General features: G+C 46.5%; 1 protein-coding gene across 2 annotated transcripts in view; it reads right to left on the bottom strand.

Annotated features, from left to right (window-relative positions):
- Positions 1 to 6,978: 6,978 nt before the first annotated feature.
- kti12 (KTI12 chromatin associated homolog) overlaps positions 6,979 to 16,494 on the bottom strand; it is a 30,999-nt gene continuing 21,483 nt past the window's right edge. Inside the window, exons 6-9 of one of the 2 annotated variants that reach the window (XM_070865111.1) lie at positions 12,626 to 12,785; positions 11,522 to 11,584; positions 9,466 to 9,534; positions 6,979 to 7,187 (exon numbers count right to left, since the gene is read on the bottom strand). In XM_070865111.1, coding sequence (XP_070721212.1) covers positions 7,044 to 7,187; positions 9,466 to 9,534; positions 11,522 to 11,584; positions 12,626 to 12,785 — 436 coding nt within the window. In that variant the 3' untranslated portion in view covers positions 6,979 to 7,043. The remainder of the gene's footprint in view (positions 7,188 to 9,465; positions 9,535 to 11,521; positions 11,585 to 12,625; positions 12,786 to 16,494) is intronic. The other variant, XM_070865112.1, reaches the window with a different exon arrangement.

Below are 16,494 nucleotides of genomic sequence, written 5' to 3'. Positions count from 1 at the left end.
CCGTCTGCCCCACCTGTGACAGAGTCTGTAGATCCTGCCTTGGTCTCATCAGTCACCTTCGAACTCATATTGGTGTGGAAGCAAGTCATCCTCGACTCCCGGGGACTGTCTAAGAAGGTGATGTAGGTCAGCAAGCATCGGCGTGATGGGTGAATGGGATGATGGGAGTTTGGCCTAAAGCAAGGAGAATCAGGCGAGAGACCGTCGGCTATAAATTAAAATGTAACCGCCCACAGAGTTTCATCTTCTTCTTGGGGACATTTTTTTAAAACAGCATTTTGAAGATCTTGAAGAATATTCCTGGAAAAAGACATAGTCATAGAGTCACAGAAGGAGCCCATTTGGCCCATCGAGTCCATTGATTCTGCAGAGCAATACAGTCAGTCCCTTCCCCCGCTCTATCTCCGGAGCTCTGCAAGCTTATTGCCCTCAGGTGCCTCTCCAATTTCCCTTTGAAATCATTGATCGTCTTCGCTTCCACCACACTCATCGGCAGCGAGTTCCGGGTCATTACCACTCGCTGCGTATAAACGTCCTTCCTCACATCCCCCCTGTATCTCTTGCCCTAAACCTCAAACCATGCACTCTGGATCAGTTCCTATGGATTGGAGGGTAGCTAATGTAACCCCACTTTTTAAAAAAGGAGGGAGAGAAAACAGGGATTTATAGACCGGTCAGCCTGACATCGGTGGTGGGGAAAATGCTGGAGTCAATTATTAAAGATGCAATAGCAGCGCATTTGGAAAGCAGTGACAGGATCGGTCCAGGTCAGCATGGATTTGTGAAAGGGAAATCATGCTTGACAAATCTTTTAGAGTTTTTTGAGGATGTAACTAGTAGAGTGGATAAGGGAGAACCAGTAGATGTGGTGTATTTGGACTTTCAAAAGGCTTTTGACAAGGTCCCACACAAGAGATTAATGTGCAAAATTAAGGCACATGGTATTGAGGATAATGTATTGACGTGGATAGAGAACTGGTCGGCAGACAGGAAGCAAGAAGTGGGAATAAACGTGTCCTTTTCAGAATGGCAGGCAGTGACCAGTGGGGTGCCGCAGGGCTCAGTGCTGGGACCACGGCTATTTACAATATACATTAATGATTTAGACAAAGGAATTGAATGTAATATCTCCAAGTTTGCAGATGACACTAAGCTGGGTGGCAGTGTGAGCTGTGAGGAGGATGGTAAGAGGCTACAGGGGATCTTGGACAGGTTAGGTGAGTGGGCAAATGCATGGCAGATGCAATATAATGTGGATAAATGTGAGGTTATCCACTTTGGTGGCAAAAACAGGAAGACAGATTATCTGAATGGTGACAGATTAGTAAAAGGGGAGATGCAACGAGACCTGGGTGTCATGGTACATCAGTTATTGAAGGTAGGCATGCAGATACAGCAGGCGGTGAAGAAAACAAATCGCATGCTGGCCTTCATAGCTAGGGGATTTGAGTATAGGAGCAGGACGGTCTTGCTGCAGTTGTACAGGGCCTTGGTGAGTCCTCACCTGGAATATTGTGTTCAGTTTTGGTCTCCTATTCTGAGGAAGGACGTTCTTGCTATTGAGGGAGTGCAGCGACGGTTCACCAGACTGATTCCTGGGATGGCAGGACTGACATATGAGGAAAGACTGAATCGGCTAGGCTTATACTCACTGGAATTTAGAAGGATGAGAGGGGATCTCATAAAAACATATAAAATTCTGACGGGACTGGACAGGTTAGATGCAGGAAGAATGTTCCAGATGTTGGGGAAGTTCAGAACCAGGGGACATAGTCTAAGGATAAGAGGTAAGCCATTTAGGGCTGAGATGAGGAGAAACCTTTTCACCCAGAAAATTGTGAACCTGTGGAATTCTCTGCCACAGAAAGTTGTCGAGTCCAGTTCGTTGGACATATTCAAAAGGGAGTTAGTTGTGGCCCTTACGGCTAAAGGGATCGGGGGTGTGGCGAGAAGGCTGAGGTGGGGTACTGAGGTTGCATGATCAGCCATGATCATATTGAATGGCGGTGCAGGCTCGAAGGGCCGAATGGCCTACTCCTGCACCTATTTTTTATGTTTAAATCTGGGTCCTCTAATCCATGTGATATAAGTTTGGGATCTGGATGCTTGGATTGGGTGAGTTTGCTGTTGTGCGCTAATAATTATTACACCCTTTATATCTGTAACCAGTCAGTCCATCGTCAGTGGTGGGAAAACTACTAGGGACTATTGTCAAGGAGAAAATGAATTCTCATTTAGAGGTTTGATAAGGGAAGCAAGGGTTAATGGATTTGTTAAATGCAAATCATGTCTGACTAACCTAATTGAGTTCTTTGATGAAGAAAGATTTGCATTTATATAGCGCCTTTCACGACTACCGAACACAGGTTCACCACCCAGAGAGTGGTGAACCTGTGGAATTCTCTACCACGGAAAGTTGTTGAGACCAATTCACGAAATATATTCAAAAGGGAGTTAGATGTAGTCCTTACTACTAGGGGGATCAAGGGGTATGGTGAGAAAGCAGGAATGGTGTACTGAAGTTGCATGTTCTATCTCAAACCAATTTGCATTCAGCAAGCTCCCACAAACAGCAATGTGATAATGACCAGATAATCTGTTTTGGTGATGTTGATTGAGGGATAAATATTAGCCAAGACACCGGGGATAACTCCCCTGCTCTACTTCAAAATAGTCCCATGGGATCTTTTGCATCCACCTGAGAGAGCAGATGGAGCCTCAGTTTAACGTCTCATCTGAAAGATGTCACCTCCGACAGTACAGCACTCCCTCAACACTGCACTGGGAGCGTCAGCCTAGATTTGTGTACTCAAGTTCCTGGAGTGGGACTTGAACCCACAACCTTCTGACTCAGAGGCGAGAGTGCTACCCACTGAACCGTAGCTAAAGTAACAGAAAGATTGGTGAAGGTAATGCGGTATATACTGTATATATGGACTGTGAGAAGGTATTTGATAAAGTATCTTATAGCAGACTTATTTAGAAAATAGAAGCGCATGTTATTAAAGGGATGGTGTTAACGTGGGTATGTAATTGGCTAAGGGAAAGGAGCAGAGAATAGTGGTGAACAGATGGAGAGAAGTATGCAGTGGGATCCTCGAGGAGTCAGTATTAGGACTGTAGAAAACATTTTTTTAAGTAGCCCTGCAAGATAATTAATCAAAGGGGACCTAATTAGTAAAGTTAAAAACCAAAAGCAAGGCTGAGAAAAAAGAAAAAATATGTGCTACGAACACAGGGAAAATTATAAAATTAGAACTCTCAGAAAGATAGATCATCTTATCACAGTATAAACCAGACAGTTGGGAAAAATACACTCCAAGGCTAGGTCACATGGGGTGTTAAGAGATTATGGGAAACAAAAGACGATTGAAAAATATATCAACTGGTTGAAAGCAGTTAGGCCAAGAGTTCACAGACCTGAGAATGATGTGGCACGTAACTTATCAGATAAAAGGCACAGGGGAGGTAACGGAGCTTGCTGTCAATATAATTGTATTAACCAATTAATCATAGTAGGTAGGCGAAAATTTTGTGATGTGGCAGGGAAGCAACAAATGGAAAGCCTCTGCGCGGAACTTTATGATTTCGTATGTATTTTGACTGTATAAAAACAGTAACCCAACAATTGTTCAGAGAGAACAGCTGGTTTGGGTCATCGAGTTACTGAACTCGTGTAGAAGCTGTCTCTCCCTTGATCGAGTACTTAAAAAACGATTCTTTTCTCCAAAACAGACTTGTGTCGAGTATCTTTGCAATACTCCACATCAAAGACCATTGCTTTTTTTTAATATATCAATGAGCTGGACTTGGGTATAGGAAATACAATTCCAAAGTTTGCAGACGATACAAAATTTGGCAACATAGTAAATAGTGAGCAGGTAGTAGCAGACTTTAGGAGGACATAAGCGGACTGGTGAAATGGGCAGACACATGGCAGATACAGTTTAATGCAGATAAGTGTGAAGTGATGCACTTTGTGAGTAACAACATGGAGAGGCTGTATAATTTAAATGGTCCTATTTTGAGGGGGTACAAATGCAGAGGGACCTAGGGGGTGAATATTCACAAATCTCCGAAGGTGGCAAAGCAAGTTGAAAAGGTGGTTAAGAAAGCGTATGGGTTACTTGGCTTTGTAAACAGCAGACATTGAGAATGCAAAAACAAGGAAGTTATGCTGGAGTATTGTGTACAATTCTGGGCACTTGTGGGAGGATGTCAAGGCCTTTCTGGGCTGGAGAGGTTGTTTGGCATTGCATGAACATAAATCTCATCATTAAACAAGTACTTGCGCTATAAAGCCCCAACTTTCTGTGGCGAGTACTTAAAATGCAAATGCAGCAATTTCATGAAACTCGAAGGGGAGGTTGAGTGCAAGCTCCTGTTTTCGTGAGGCTAATGGCAGATTGCCTGGCGTTTTGTGACGATTCGCATATCTCGTCCTTGCCACAAGTTGCTGGGAGATTTTCACACGAGTAACCGCATGCGTCATTGAACTGGCCTTTGATTTGTGTGCAAATTCTGGCCTGTGGTTTTTAGCCGATTTATGTCAAACTGACAACCACTAGGTGGCAGCGAAGAGCCTTAAAAGGGAGAAAGTGCATGTTCCTGCTTCAATTGTTTCTCTAGTTCTAGGTATCTGCGACAGACTAAATGCCGCCGGGTTCTCACAGCACCGCCTGCTGCAACCCAAGTGTTAGTCTGCTGGGGCTCACCCTCACCGGTTCAGTTTTTAAGCTGTTTTTCTCGTGTCAGCAGTTTTACCTCAAAAAAGGACTTGCATTTCTATGGCGCCTTTCACAGTCTTATGACATCCCAAAGCGCTTTACAGCCAATGAAAGACTTGCATTTATATAGCGTCTTTCACGACCACCGGATGTCTCAAAGCGCTTCACAGCCAATGAAGTACTTTTGAAGTGCATCCACTGTTGTAATGTGGGAAACGCAGCAGCCAATTTGCGCACAGCAAGCTCCCACAAACAGCAACGTGATGAGGTCAGAAGGTTGTGGGTTCAAGTCCCACTCCAGGGATGTGAGCATATAAATCTAGGCTGACACTCCCAGTGCAGAGCTGAGGGAGTGCTGCACTGTCGGAGGTGCCGTTTTTCAGATGAGACGTTAAACCGAGGCCCCGTCTGCTCTCGGGTGGATGTAAAAGATCCCACGGCACTATTTCGAAAAAGAGCAGGGGAGTTATCCCCGGTGTCCTGGGCCAATATTTATCCCTCAATCAACATCACAAAAATAGATTATCTGGTCATTATCACATTGCTGTTTGTGGGAGCTTGCTGTGCACAAGTTGGCTGCTGCATTTCCCACATTACAACAGTGAATGCACTCCAAAAGTACTGCATTGGCTGTGAAGCGCTTTGAGACGTTCGGTGGTCGTGAAAGGCGCTATATAAATGCAAGTCTTTCGTTTTAATTGGGTGGCTCTTTCTAAGAAACGTCACAAGCAAGATGGGCCAAGTGGCCTCGTGTGCTGCTAGCTGCTATGCTTCATGTTCACCAGGGATGCTCATGTCGCTGGCACTGATTCGAATAAAAATTCGGCCAATTGAAATGGTGTCAGAATGAAAAAAGTGGCAAGACCCCCTGTTTAAAACAGCAATAATGAATGGAAAAAGCACAGAAAAGCTGCTTATTTTTCTCCTAAAACGGAGGAGGTTTTAAAAATTAAGTCACTTGTGGCCGAGATCTATCCCGGAACTTTCGCACAATTACTTCTAAAACCTTCCAAACATTCATTCCCGATGTGGGCGAGAGAAAAAAAACAAATTCTGAAATAAATGGTGTTGTCTCTGCAATTTCTGTGTCAGTGCCCAGAGAACGCGTGACACTGATGGGACATTAAATGAAGTGCCAGGACATGTCGAGCAGTCCCAGTAAAGAGCCAGGCTGTCTGGGATTTCTGTCACCTACACAGAAGATGGAAGATGAGCACAGAAATAGACTCTCCTGGGAGACTTGCGGAGAGCGCCACTCTGCTGGAAGCCTGAGTTTTCCAGGGTCTAAAGTCCATCGCACAGTGTGGGGGGGGCAGAGGTTTGCAGTTAAAAATAAAGTGATAATTGAAAGACTGCAGCCTCAACACCAGCTCGCATTTAGCACCGTTGGACCAGCCCTGTGAAGCACCAGGGACTGAAAACACCATCAAATTGCCCCGAAGACTCTTCGCACGAACATTAGTTTTGCTTCAATTGAAAGAGAAACAGAGCTCGAGTTAATTCACAGTCAAAAGAATTGCATTTATATAGCACCTTTCACGACCATCGGACATCTCAAAGCGCTTTACAGCCAATGAAGTACTTTTGGAGTGTAGTCACTGTTGTAATGTGGGAAACGCAGCAGCCAATTTGCACACAGCAAGCTCCCACAAACAGCAATGTGATAATGACCAGAGAATGTTTCTGTTATGTCAATTGAGGAATAAATATTGTCCAGGACACCGGGGATAACTCCCCTGCTCTTCTTCGAAATAGTGCCATGGGATCTTTCACGTCCACCTGAGAGAGCAGACGGGGCCTCGGTTTAACGTCCCATCTGAAAGACGGCACCTCCGACAGTGCAGCACTCCCTCAGCACTGCACTGGAGTGTCAGCCTAGATTTATGTGCTCAAGTCCCTGGAGTGGGACTTGAACCCACAACCTTCTGACTCAGAGGCAAGTCTCAAAAAGAAAGAGGCAACTTTCCCCTCCCCAAAACAAAAATGGGTTTAAGGCTTAAAAACAGAAAATGCTGTAAATCTCAGCAGGTCAGGCAGCATCTGCAGAGTGAAAGCAGTTAACGTTTCAGGTCGATGAAAACATTAACTCTGTTTCTCTCTCCACAGATGCTGCCTGACCTGCTGAGATTTACAGCATCATCTCTCTTTATTCCAGATTCCAGCATCCTGCAGTATTTTGCTTTTGGGTTGCAGGCTTGATATTTTCAATTAGATAGGCAGTTATGCAAGACAGTAAAAAAAACCCACAGACTTCAGGCTAAAAACATTTTATTAATAAAGAAACGCAAGTCACAGTCTGCAGCTTTTCCACGATGGTTAATGTAGACTTCGGTTAATGTACTGTATAAACATGTTGGCGATCTGCCCAATGTTTTCGGTCGGGTGCATCTTGGTGTAGCTGACGAATTGCCGCCGCAGCTTACGGAGTTCCGCCATGGGGAGGTTTCGCGTCAGCTCGATGTGTCTCCGAGGTCAAGGAAGCAACGGTTTCATTCAATAACCTGCTCTCATCGACCAACATTTACAGCAATCCAATGTTTAACATAATGAGACAGTTCAGATGAATGCAAACCCAACATATTTTAAAATATTTGCATTTATATAGCACCTTTCACAACCCCAGTACATTCCAAAGCACTTTACAGCCAATGATGTACTTTAAAAGTGTAGAGCCCTGCTCTTCTTTGAAGTGACACGGGATATTTTACATCCACCTGAGGGGGCAGATGGGGCCTCGGTTTGATGTCCCAGTACCGCACTGGAGTGTCATAGGAACAGGAGGAGGCCATTCAATTAGATCATGGCTGATCTGCATCTTAACCCCATCTACTCACCTTGGTTCCATCGCCCTTAATACCCTCTCTGAACAAAAAAAAAATCAATCTCAATTTAAAAGTTTTCAATTAACCCACCCAGCCTCAACATATTTTTTTGGGGGGGGGTTTAAAGAGTTCCAGGTTTCCACTACCCTTTGTGTGAAGAAGTGCCTCCTGACATCACTCAGACAGCCTAGCTCTAATTTCAAGGTCTTCCCATTCCACTCCATACTGGCCACCAAATCCTTTGGAATGTTTGGCTGTCTTGCCCTCATATTCAAACCCCTTTGTTCCTGAGCCCCACACCACGCCCGCCCTAACCCCCTCCTCCAGCACCAGAGGAAATAGGGTAGACAGGGCCCAATTTTGGCCATGACTTGCATCAATTTTTTTTGGAGCAAGTTGTTTTTTCTGGCGTAAGTTAAAAAATGCCATTTTCCCCCTAAAATTTGCTCCAGAGTAAGTCAGTTAGGTACAATTTTGAGTTTTTTTTCCCCCAAAAAGAGGGCATTCCCAGACACTTGCCAGTTTTGGCCATTTATTCCACTTTGGCCAGCTAAAACTTACTCCAAATAGATTTAGGTCAGCGAATGTGGCCAGCTCTGAAAAACATTGCAGGCAGTTAAGAATTCGGCGAAGATTAGTACATTTAAAGCACCAAGACTTACAAAGCACTAAACAAACCAAATAGTAATAAGCAATTAATCAGTAACAAATAAAAAAATAGAAGTCCGACCTTTATGCCAGAATCAAGTTTTTTTTTGAAAGATCCCCCCCGCCCCCCCATCAAAACATTCTTTCTCTCCCTCCCCCCACGCCAAAAAACTCTCCATCTCCTCTCTTCTCCCCATACCCCCACCCACCCCCCCAAAAATCAAAACTTTCAAGCACAACCCATCAATAAATAAAAAATAAAACTGAAGTCTTACCTCGGCCCGGGAACTCAGCGGACCGGCCGGTGTGGGAGGCCACTCGGCCGGGGATAGGGCGCGGCGAACATCGGGGAGCCCCTTTGGCCTGGGATAGGGGCCGCGAGCATCGGGTCCTGCTCACAGCCCACACTGGGAGGGCGAGGAGCATGCGCGCAGCCCTCACTGCGCATGCGCGCAGCCCTCACTGCGCATGCGTGCAGCTGCCGGCAGTGCTGTCTGCGCTGGCCTGTTGCTTCGCCCAGCACTTCACCAGCTACGCCACGCTGGGACACCGGAGACTCGGCAGAGCGGGCAGGATGGGGCCCCCTTTTTTTTTTTCGCCGGCGTTTCCAGCGTGTAAAGTCGGCGCATTTAAGGTAAGTGCACCGAAGAGAGTGGTTGGGGAAAATTAGGCCCACTGAAACTGTTGAAACCTTTAAGCAGCTTAAACACCTCAATTAGATCAGCCTTTAATCTTCTATATTCAAGAGAACACAAGCCTAGTCTGTGCAACCGGTCCTCATAATTTGACCCTTTTAGCCCCATCAGTCTGCTGAATCAACGTTGCTCCCCTTCCAAAAAGGCAATATATCCTTCCTGAAGCACAGTGCCCAGAACTGTACGCTGTTCTCCAAATGGGGACTGACCAGAGCTCTGTACAGCTGCAGCAGAACTTCCAGTTCTGGTGAGATAATGGCCACCATTCCATTAGCCCCTTAAATAATTTTGTACTGATTCACTAGCTTTTAGTGATTTCTGTTCTTGGGGGGCCTCTGAATTTCTCCGCTCCTCCACAGTTCCTAGCTTCTCAGCATTTAGAAAAAACACTGATGTCTTTTTTAGGTCCAAAGTGGACGACCTTCCACTTCCACACATTGAACTGCACCTGCCACAGTTTTGCCCACTCACTTAATCAAGCTTCAGCCGACATTGTGTGCCCAAGTCTCTGGATTGGCCTTGAACCCACGACCTTCCGCCTCCGAGGCAAGGGTGCTGCCATTTAAAGGATATCTTCACATTGGCTCCCGGTACTGGAATCAGGTCCCCCGGTACACTGGTCTTCTGTGCGTTTAATATTGTCTGCCAATTAAAATTAACAGTATTTTAAAAAATTAATTTTAGGAAAATTTACATCCCAAAACTAAGCAGTAACTGCTTACAGGAGATGGGAGGGAAGACATAACTGGTGGCACAGTGGGTTAGATTTTCATCCCATCAATCTGGGTTGGAGTTAAAGCCGAGGTCCCACTCCCCTCAATCCGCTGACTGGAAGGGTCCATTACAAAGTTAGTTTGGGCAGTCTCACTAGCGGGCTTTCTGCATAAAACTGCCCCAAATCCACCACTAATTGACAATCCCACTCAGTAAAGCCTATGGTTGGCAGCTGTGGGAAATGAGGGCGGTGGGAATGCCACATTGGTGCAGTAGGGGGGCGCTCTCCTGAGGTTTAGGGCTCGGGCTGAGAGCAGGAAGCTTTGCTCAGATTCTGCTGAGGGGGATTGACAGTAGATGCTGAGAGGTTGTTCCCACTGGCTGGAGAGAAAGTACAACAAACGTTCACCAGGCTGATTCCTGGGATGGGAGGATTGTCTGATGAGGAGAGATTGAGTAGACTAGGCCTATATTCTCTAGAGTTTAGAAAAACGAGAGTTGATCTCATTGAAATATACAAAATTCTTACAGGGCTTGACAGAGTAGATGCAGGGAGGATGTTTCCTCTGGCTGAGGAGTCTAGAACTAGAGGGCATAGTCACAGGATAAGAGGTCGGCCATTTAAGACTGAGAAATTTGTTCACTCAGAGGGCTGTGAATCTTTGGAATTCTCTACACTAGAGGCCTGTGGATGCTCAGTTGTTGAGTATATTCAAGACTGAGATGGATAGATTTTTGGTGTCTGAGGTAATCAAAGGATATGGGGATTGGGCAAGAAGGTGGAGAGATCTTATTGAATGGTGGTGCAGCCTCGAAGAGCCATACTGCCTATTCCTGTTCCTAATTTTTATGTTATGTTCTCTACATCCATCTTCTACTTACACCTAGCTTGAGGGGGAGCTTAATTTTAACGATGGAATGGAAGTATTCTGTACCCTTCTCGCTTAACTTGATAATACAAATGTTTAAAAAGGAAAATTCTGGATGTCAACAGTGGGTGGAAACAATGCACTTTCACCTCAGACCCCCAGATGTAAATCCAGGTCAGAGCGTTGGGAGAAACGTCTCCCTCGGTCACGAGGTGAAATGCATCTCAATCCAGCTCCCACAACACAAACGCACGAGGCACGAAACCAGCAACTTCACGGAGGCTATAAGAATGGCTGGTGTGTGGGGAATGGAAGCATCAGATTGGGAATAAGGCTGAAACAGACTGAAGCAAGCTTGACTTTGCATATCATCCTTGCTTTATCTAACCAGAGTGTACTAAAAAGACTTGCATTTATATAGCGCCTTTCACAGCCTCAGGACATCCCAAAGCGTTTTATTTTTTGAAGTGTAGTCACTGATGTAATGTAGGAATAGCACCAGGTGTAGATACTGAAGGAGAATTAATCTCCACTGACCACCACCAACATGATGTATTTATATAGCACCTTTAACAGTGAAATGTCCCAAGGTGCTGCACAGGAGTGTTACTAGACAAAAAAATTGACACCGAGCCACATGAGGAGAAATTAGGGCAGGTGACCAAAAGCTTGGTCAAAGAGGTAGGTTTTAAGGAGCCCCTTAAAAAAAAAAGGAGGAAAGAGGTAGAGAGGTGGAGAGGTTTAGGGAGGGAGTTCCAGAGCTTGGGACCCAGGCAGCTGAAGGCACGGCCACCAATGGTTGAGTGATTATAATCAGGGATGCTCAAGAGGGCAGAATTAGAGGAGCGCAGACATCTCGGGGGGGGTTGTGGGGCTGGAGGAGATTACAGAGATAGAGAGGGGCGAGGCCATGGAGGGATTTGAAAACAAGGAGGAGAATTTTGAAATCGAGGCGTTGCTTCGATTTCAAGGGAGCCAATGTAGGTCAGCGAGCACAGGGACCAATATGAATGAGTAGAATTGTAATTCCCCCACCCCAAACATACCATCACCATCTCCTGTGTAACTCTGTCCAACTCGTACATGAAGTTTGTAGAGGAGAGCGGTTGCTGAAAATGATTGAATAAACATTAAGCTTGGCGTAATTATTGGAACCAAAAGACTCTCTTATGCCCTACCTTGTGCCTCCAGCCAATGCTTAATCTGCAAAAGGATTATGCACTTTTAATTCTTCACCCAATTCATAGAATCATACAGCACAGAAGGGAGGCCATTCTGCCCATCATCTCTGTGTCAGCTCTTTGAAAGAGCGATCCAATTATTGCTGCTCCTTCCCCAGATCCCTGCAAATTTCTCCTTTTTAAGTATTTATCCAATTGCTTTTTTTGAAAGTTACTATTGAATCTGCTTCCAGCACCTTTGCAGGCAGTGCGTTACAGATCACAACTCTGCATGAAAAAAATTCTCCTCTCCCCCCTTGGACGTTTTGCCAATGATCTTAAATCTGTATCCTCTGGTTACCGACCCTGTTGCTAGTGGAAACAGTTTCTCTCTCTCTCGTCAAAACTTCCGAACACATCGATCAAATCGCCCCTTCAGCTTCTCTGCTCTAAATGGAGAACAATCCCAATTTTGAAAACTCATTAGCCAATCCATAAACAATCGTTACGAGCAGAAGAAACAATGACGGTCTGTGGGGTTGGCTCATGTTCCAGTTGTGGTACCGAGAGCAACTTGCTCCACAGCCTGCTCATAGGGGTCACCAATTCTGATCCACAGATTCCTGGCGGATTCATCACATGACCTGCCGGTCTCCTGCCCTGCCCCGCCCCCACACTCCTGCCATTGGTCGGCAACATGTCCATCCTCGCAGCGCACTGCCTTCCCCCAGCCAATGAGAAAGTGAGAAGACTCCCATTACCCAAGTGGATGATTCTTGACCGTCAATCACACAATTATTTTCCCATCCCCATCCCAGAAGTGTTGAAAGAAAATGAAAAAAAACCACACAATTTATTTTTAAATGCCCGCTGATGTTTCTCCTGTGTTTGCCCGCAGCGATGCCCGAGAGACTCTTCAAATCCAGGACAATCCTAGAAGGGCTGGCAACTCTAAATACACATTGCCCCCGCTCAGCCATCCTCACTCACGTTTAGTGTCGACTGGTTTGGCGGCGGGGCTTTCCGGCGGAAGATTGCGTCGCTGATCGCCTCGAACGGGAGGGTGTCATCCTTCTGAATGGTGAACAACGGGCTGTCCCAACGGTTCCGGGAGTCAGGCGCCTCAAATCGCATAACCAGGGCGTCGAAGCTGCAGGGAGTGGCGAAGCAGACAAAAGAGTCACAAACATCTCGAGATGCTGGGAATCCAGCCCGTGCATCGAGACAACAACTTGTATTTATATAGCGCCGCCTTTAACTTAGGTGAAACGTCCCAAGGCGCTTCACAGCAGTATTATGAGATAAAACATTTGACACTGAGCCGCTTAAGGAGACCAAAAGCTTGGTTAAGGAGCGACTTGGAGGAAAGAGAATTAGAGAGGCGGAGAGGTTTAGGCAGGGAGTTCCAGAGCTTGGGACCCAAGCAACAGAAGCCACGGCCACCAATAGTTGAACAATTATAATCAGGGATGCTCAAGAGGGCAGAATTAGAGGAGCGCAGACATCTCGGGAGGTTGTAGGGTTGGAGGAGATTACAGAGATAGGGAGGGGCAAGGCCATGGAGGGATTTGAAAACAAGGAGGAGAATTTTGAAATCGAGGAGTTTCCTAACCGGAAGCCGATAGGTTAGCGAGCACAGGGGGTGATGGGTGAAATTATCCCCCGGTACTATGAAAAAATTCAGATTAAACTCTGCTGCTGTCTAAATTCAGACCTGTCACATAACTCTACACTGAAATCTACATCATGGCCCCCCCAACCTGAGAGAGAGAACACCGCCGCAGGTTGGGCTATAAAAAGAGCTGGAGTGGCATCTCACTACAACTTCCAGCACGAAGATCGAGGTGGGTGACTGACTGGGTGATGTTATCAAAACCCAGGTCGCCGTTTGGAGCGTGGGCAGGAACATTGGCAGGGCCCAAGTACAGCAGAGGAGCAGGATGGTCGGGGCAGATGAGCAGCGAGAGATCATGGCAGACAAGTGGACAACGTTTTTGTGGCAGTGGAACAGCAAGAGATCGGGGCGGAGGTGCGGCAAATGCTTTTGGGGAAGTCCAGAACCAGGGGTCACAGGATAAGGGGTAAGCCATTTAGGACTGAGACGAGGAGAAAGTTCTTCACTCAAGAGTTGTGAGCCTGTGGAATTCTCTACCACAGAAAGTTGTTGAGGCCAGTTCGTTAGATATATTCAAAAAGGAGTTAGATGTGACCCTTACGGCTAAAAGGATGAAGGGGTATGGAGAGAAAGCAGGAATGGGGTACTGAGGTTGCATGATCAGCCATGGTCATATTGAATGGTGGTGCAGGCTCGAAGGGCCGAATGGCCTACTACTCCTAGTTTCTAGGTTTTGTGGTGGAGGAGCACCAAGCGATCATGGCAGAAGAACAGCAAATGTGGGTAAGGGGCCCATAAAAGCCGAGGGCCCAGGGGCAGCACAGGCCAGCCCACACTGCGATGTGTGCGCACACTAGGTCTGTGCAGCAAAGCCGGTCTCCAGTCGTCCTGGTTAACCCTTGCCACTGGATAAAGGTTTAGCTCTGTCGAGTCCGTGTGGTGGCTGATGTGCAACGGTCACCACACGTTAAAAAAATCCACGCAGGCATATTCTACCCCCTCAATTGGAGTTCAGGACTGGAACATCGGGTCCTTCATTGAAACATCTGTGAGCTCGCGGAAGCAAGTCATCCTCGTTTGAGGGACCACCTATGATGATGATGATGGGCGAGCGGGAATTGGTGCAAGTTAGGACACGGGCAACCGAGTTTTGGATCACCTCTAGTTTACGTAGGGTAGAATATGGGAGACCAGCCAAGAGTGCATTGGAATAGTCAAGTCTAGGAGGTAACAAAGGCATGGATGAGGGCTTCAGCAGCGGATGAAGGCTGAAAAGGTGACCAGGGGGGGCCTCTGAGCGACAACACTCCAATGGGGGTCAGACGGGCCAAGGAACCGCAAAGGAGTGGGAAGTCAAGCCTGGTTCCACCGCTGCATTGCCGCCGTCTGGGAAGTAAGTTGCCAACCTGTCCCAGCATTGAAGGGGAAGCTGGATAAACATAAGGGGGAGTATTGAATAGAAGGTTATGCTGATAGGGTTAGATAAAGAGGGCTGGGAGGAGGCAGAAACACCAATTGGGTTGAATGGCCTGTTTCGGTGCTGTGAAATCTGTCCCAATGGCTAGCAGACACAAAATGGAGGATATTAAATTAACTAAACTATCTTTAGTTTGGAAAGATCTAGGTGGGCCAGAGTTAAAGGATTTGTTTATCCACATTTCTTACCAGATTATGATCCCTTTATTCACTAACTTTAGGATTTGTATGTAAAAATGAGAGAGAATAGACAAGTAATAGATTTTGATAACATAATAGATAATGTCAGCCTGTGGCTCAGTGGGCAGCACACTCGCCTCGAGTCAGAAGTTGCGGGTTCAGGTCCCACTCCAGGAACTTGAGCACATAAATCACGGCCGACAGTGCAGTGTTGAGGGAGTGCTGCACTGTTGGAGGTGCTGTCTTTTGGATGAGACGTTCAATCGAGGTCCCATCTGCTCTCTCAGGTGGACGTAAAAGATCCCATGGCACTATTTCGAAGAAGAGCAAGGGAGTTATCCCTGGTGTCCTGGCCAATATCTATCCCTCAGTCAACGTAACAAAAACAGTTTCTGGTCATTATCACATTGCTGTTTGTGGGAGCTTGCTGTGTGCAAATTGGCTGCCGCGTTTCCCACATTACAACAGTGACTGTACTTCATTGACTGTAAAGCGTTTTGAGACGTCCAGTAGTCGCAAAAGGCACTATATAAATGCAAGTCAGTCTTTTTTAAAAAAAATCAAGCTATACTGTTCAGGCAGGCTGTAGATAGCAAAAAATTAAATGGTTATGGGTCATTGGTTCTTGGTTTACTGGGGAACTGAATAACGTCAGGAACTAAGCCTTACGTATGGAAGAACTCCACAAGACTGGGTACTGCAAGCTAAAACTGATGTGACCCTAGTCTCTTTAATACAACTCCAGAGTGCCGAAACAGCATGGCAGACAACCTTTTATACTCCCTTGCGCGAGGTGTGCAGGTGACCCATGGGCCTCCAATAGTTGCGCCCTCTGGTGGCAAGTCTTAGTTACATACATAACACTAAGGAGATTACTCGAGGGGTGCCGTTACACTGCCTGCATTGCACCGAGGTGGTGAAAGAGTTTTCGGAGAAGGGGGGAGGGGGGTTGAGGCGCACTGCACAGAAAGCAGCAGCATAACCTGGATGAGGATGGGTCTAATGTCACATCAAGTCGATTAAAGCCAGGAGAATGGCAGACTGTGCCACAGCTGCAAGAGAATGATCCAATAGCTCATCAGACCTGGGGATATTTCAGAGCTTGTACGGACACTCCATCCATGTTCGCTCCACGCCCCAACATCGAGATTAGCCACTGGGGAGCCGCCCAGTGTGCGTGCGCCTCAGTTACCCAGCAGCAACTGAGAGTAATGTCCAGTCACCCGGTGTAATGCATGCTCACGGGTTTGTAGAGCTGTTAAGTCAGGAGTGGCTTAGCCAGTCACGTGATGTTCACAAGACTCAATAAAACCCCAGCCAGTTGGGTGCGGGGGATCCACAATGAGGCAAGGTGGTTGCAAGCCTGGTGGATGAACCAAGACCTAGCTGTCAAGCCTGTGTGGTGGCTGGTTACAACGACCATCGCACGTTAAAAAAATCCACGCACAGACATCTTCCACTCTTTATTATGCAGTTTGGGACCAGGAATATCAGGTCCCTCAGTGAAACAACTGTGAACTCATCCCTTTTTGGCATGGAAGAGAGTCATCTTTGATACGAAGGACTGTATGATGGTGGATGAACTGGT

Source organism: Pristiophorus japonicus, chromosome 21 (genome assembly GCF_044704955.1).
Source record: "Pristiophorus japonicus isolate sPriJap1 chromosome 21, sPriJap1.hap1, whole genome shotgun sequence".
In the NCBI taxonomy this organism is placed as follows: domain Eukaryota; kingdom Metazoa; phylum Chordata; class Chondrichthyes; family Pristiophoridae; genus Pristiophorus; species Pristiophorus japonicus.
Note: the sequence above shows the minus strand (reverse complement) of the source record. Positions and strands in the feature narration are given on the sequence as shown.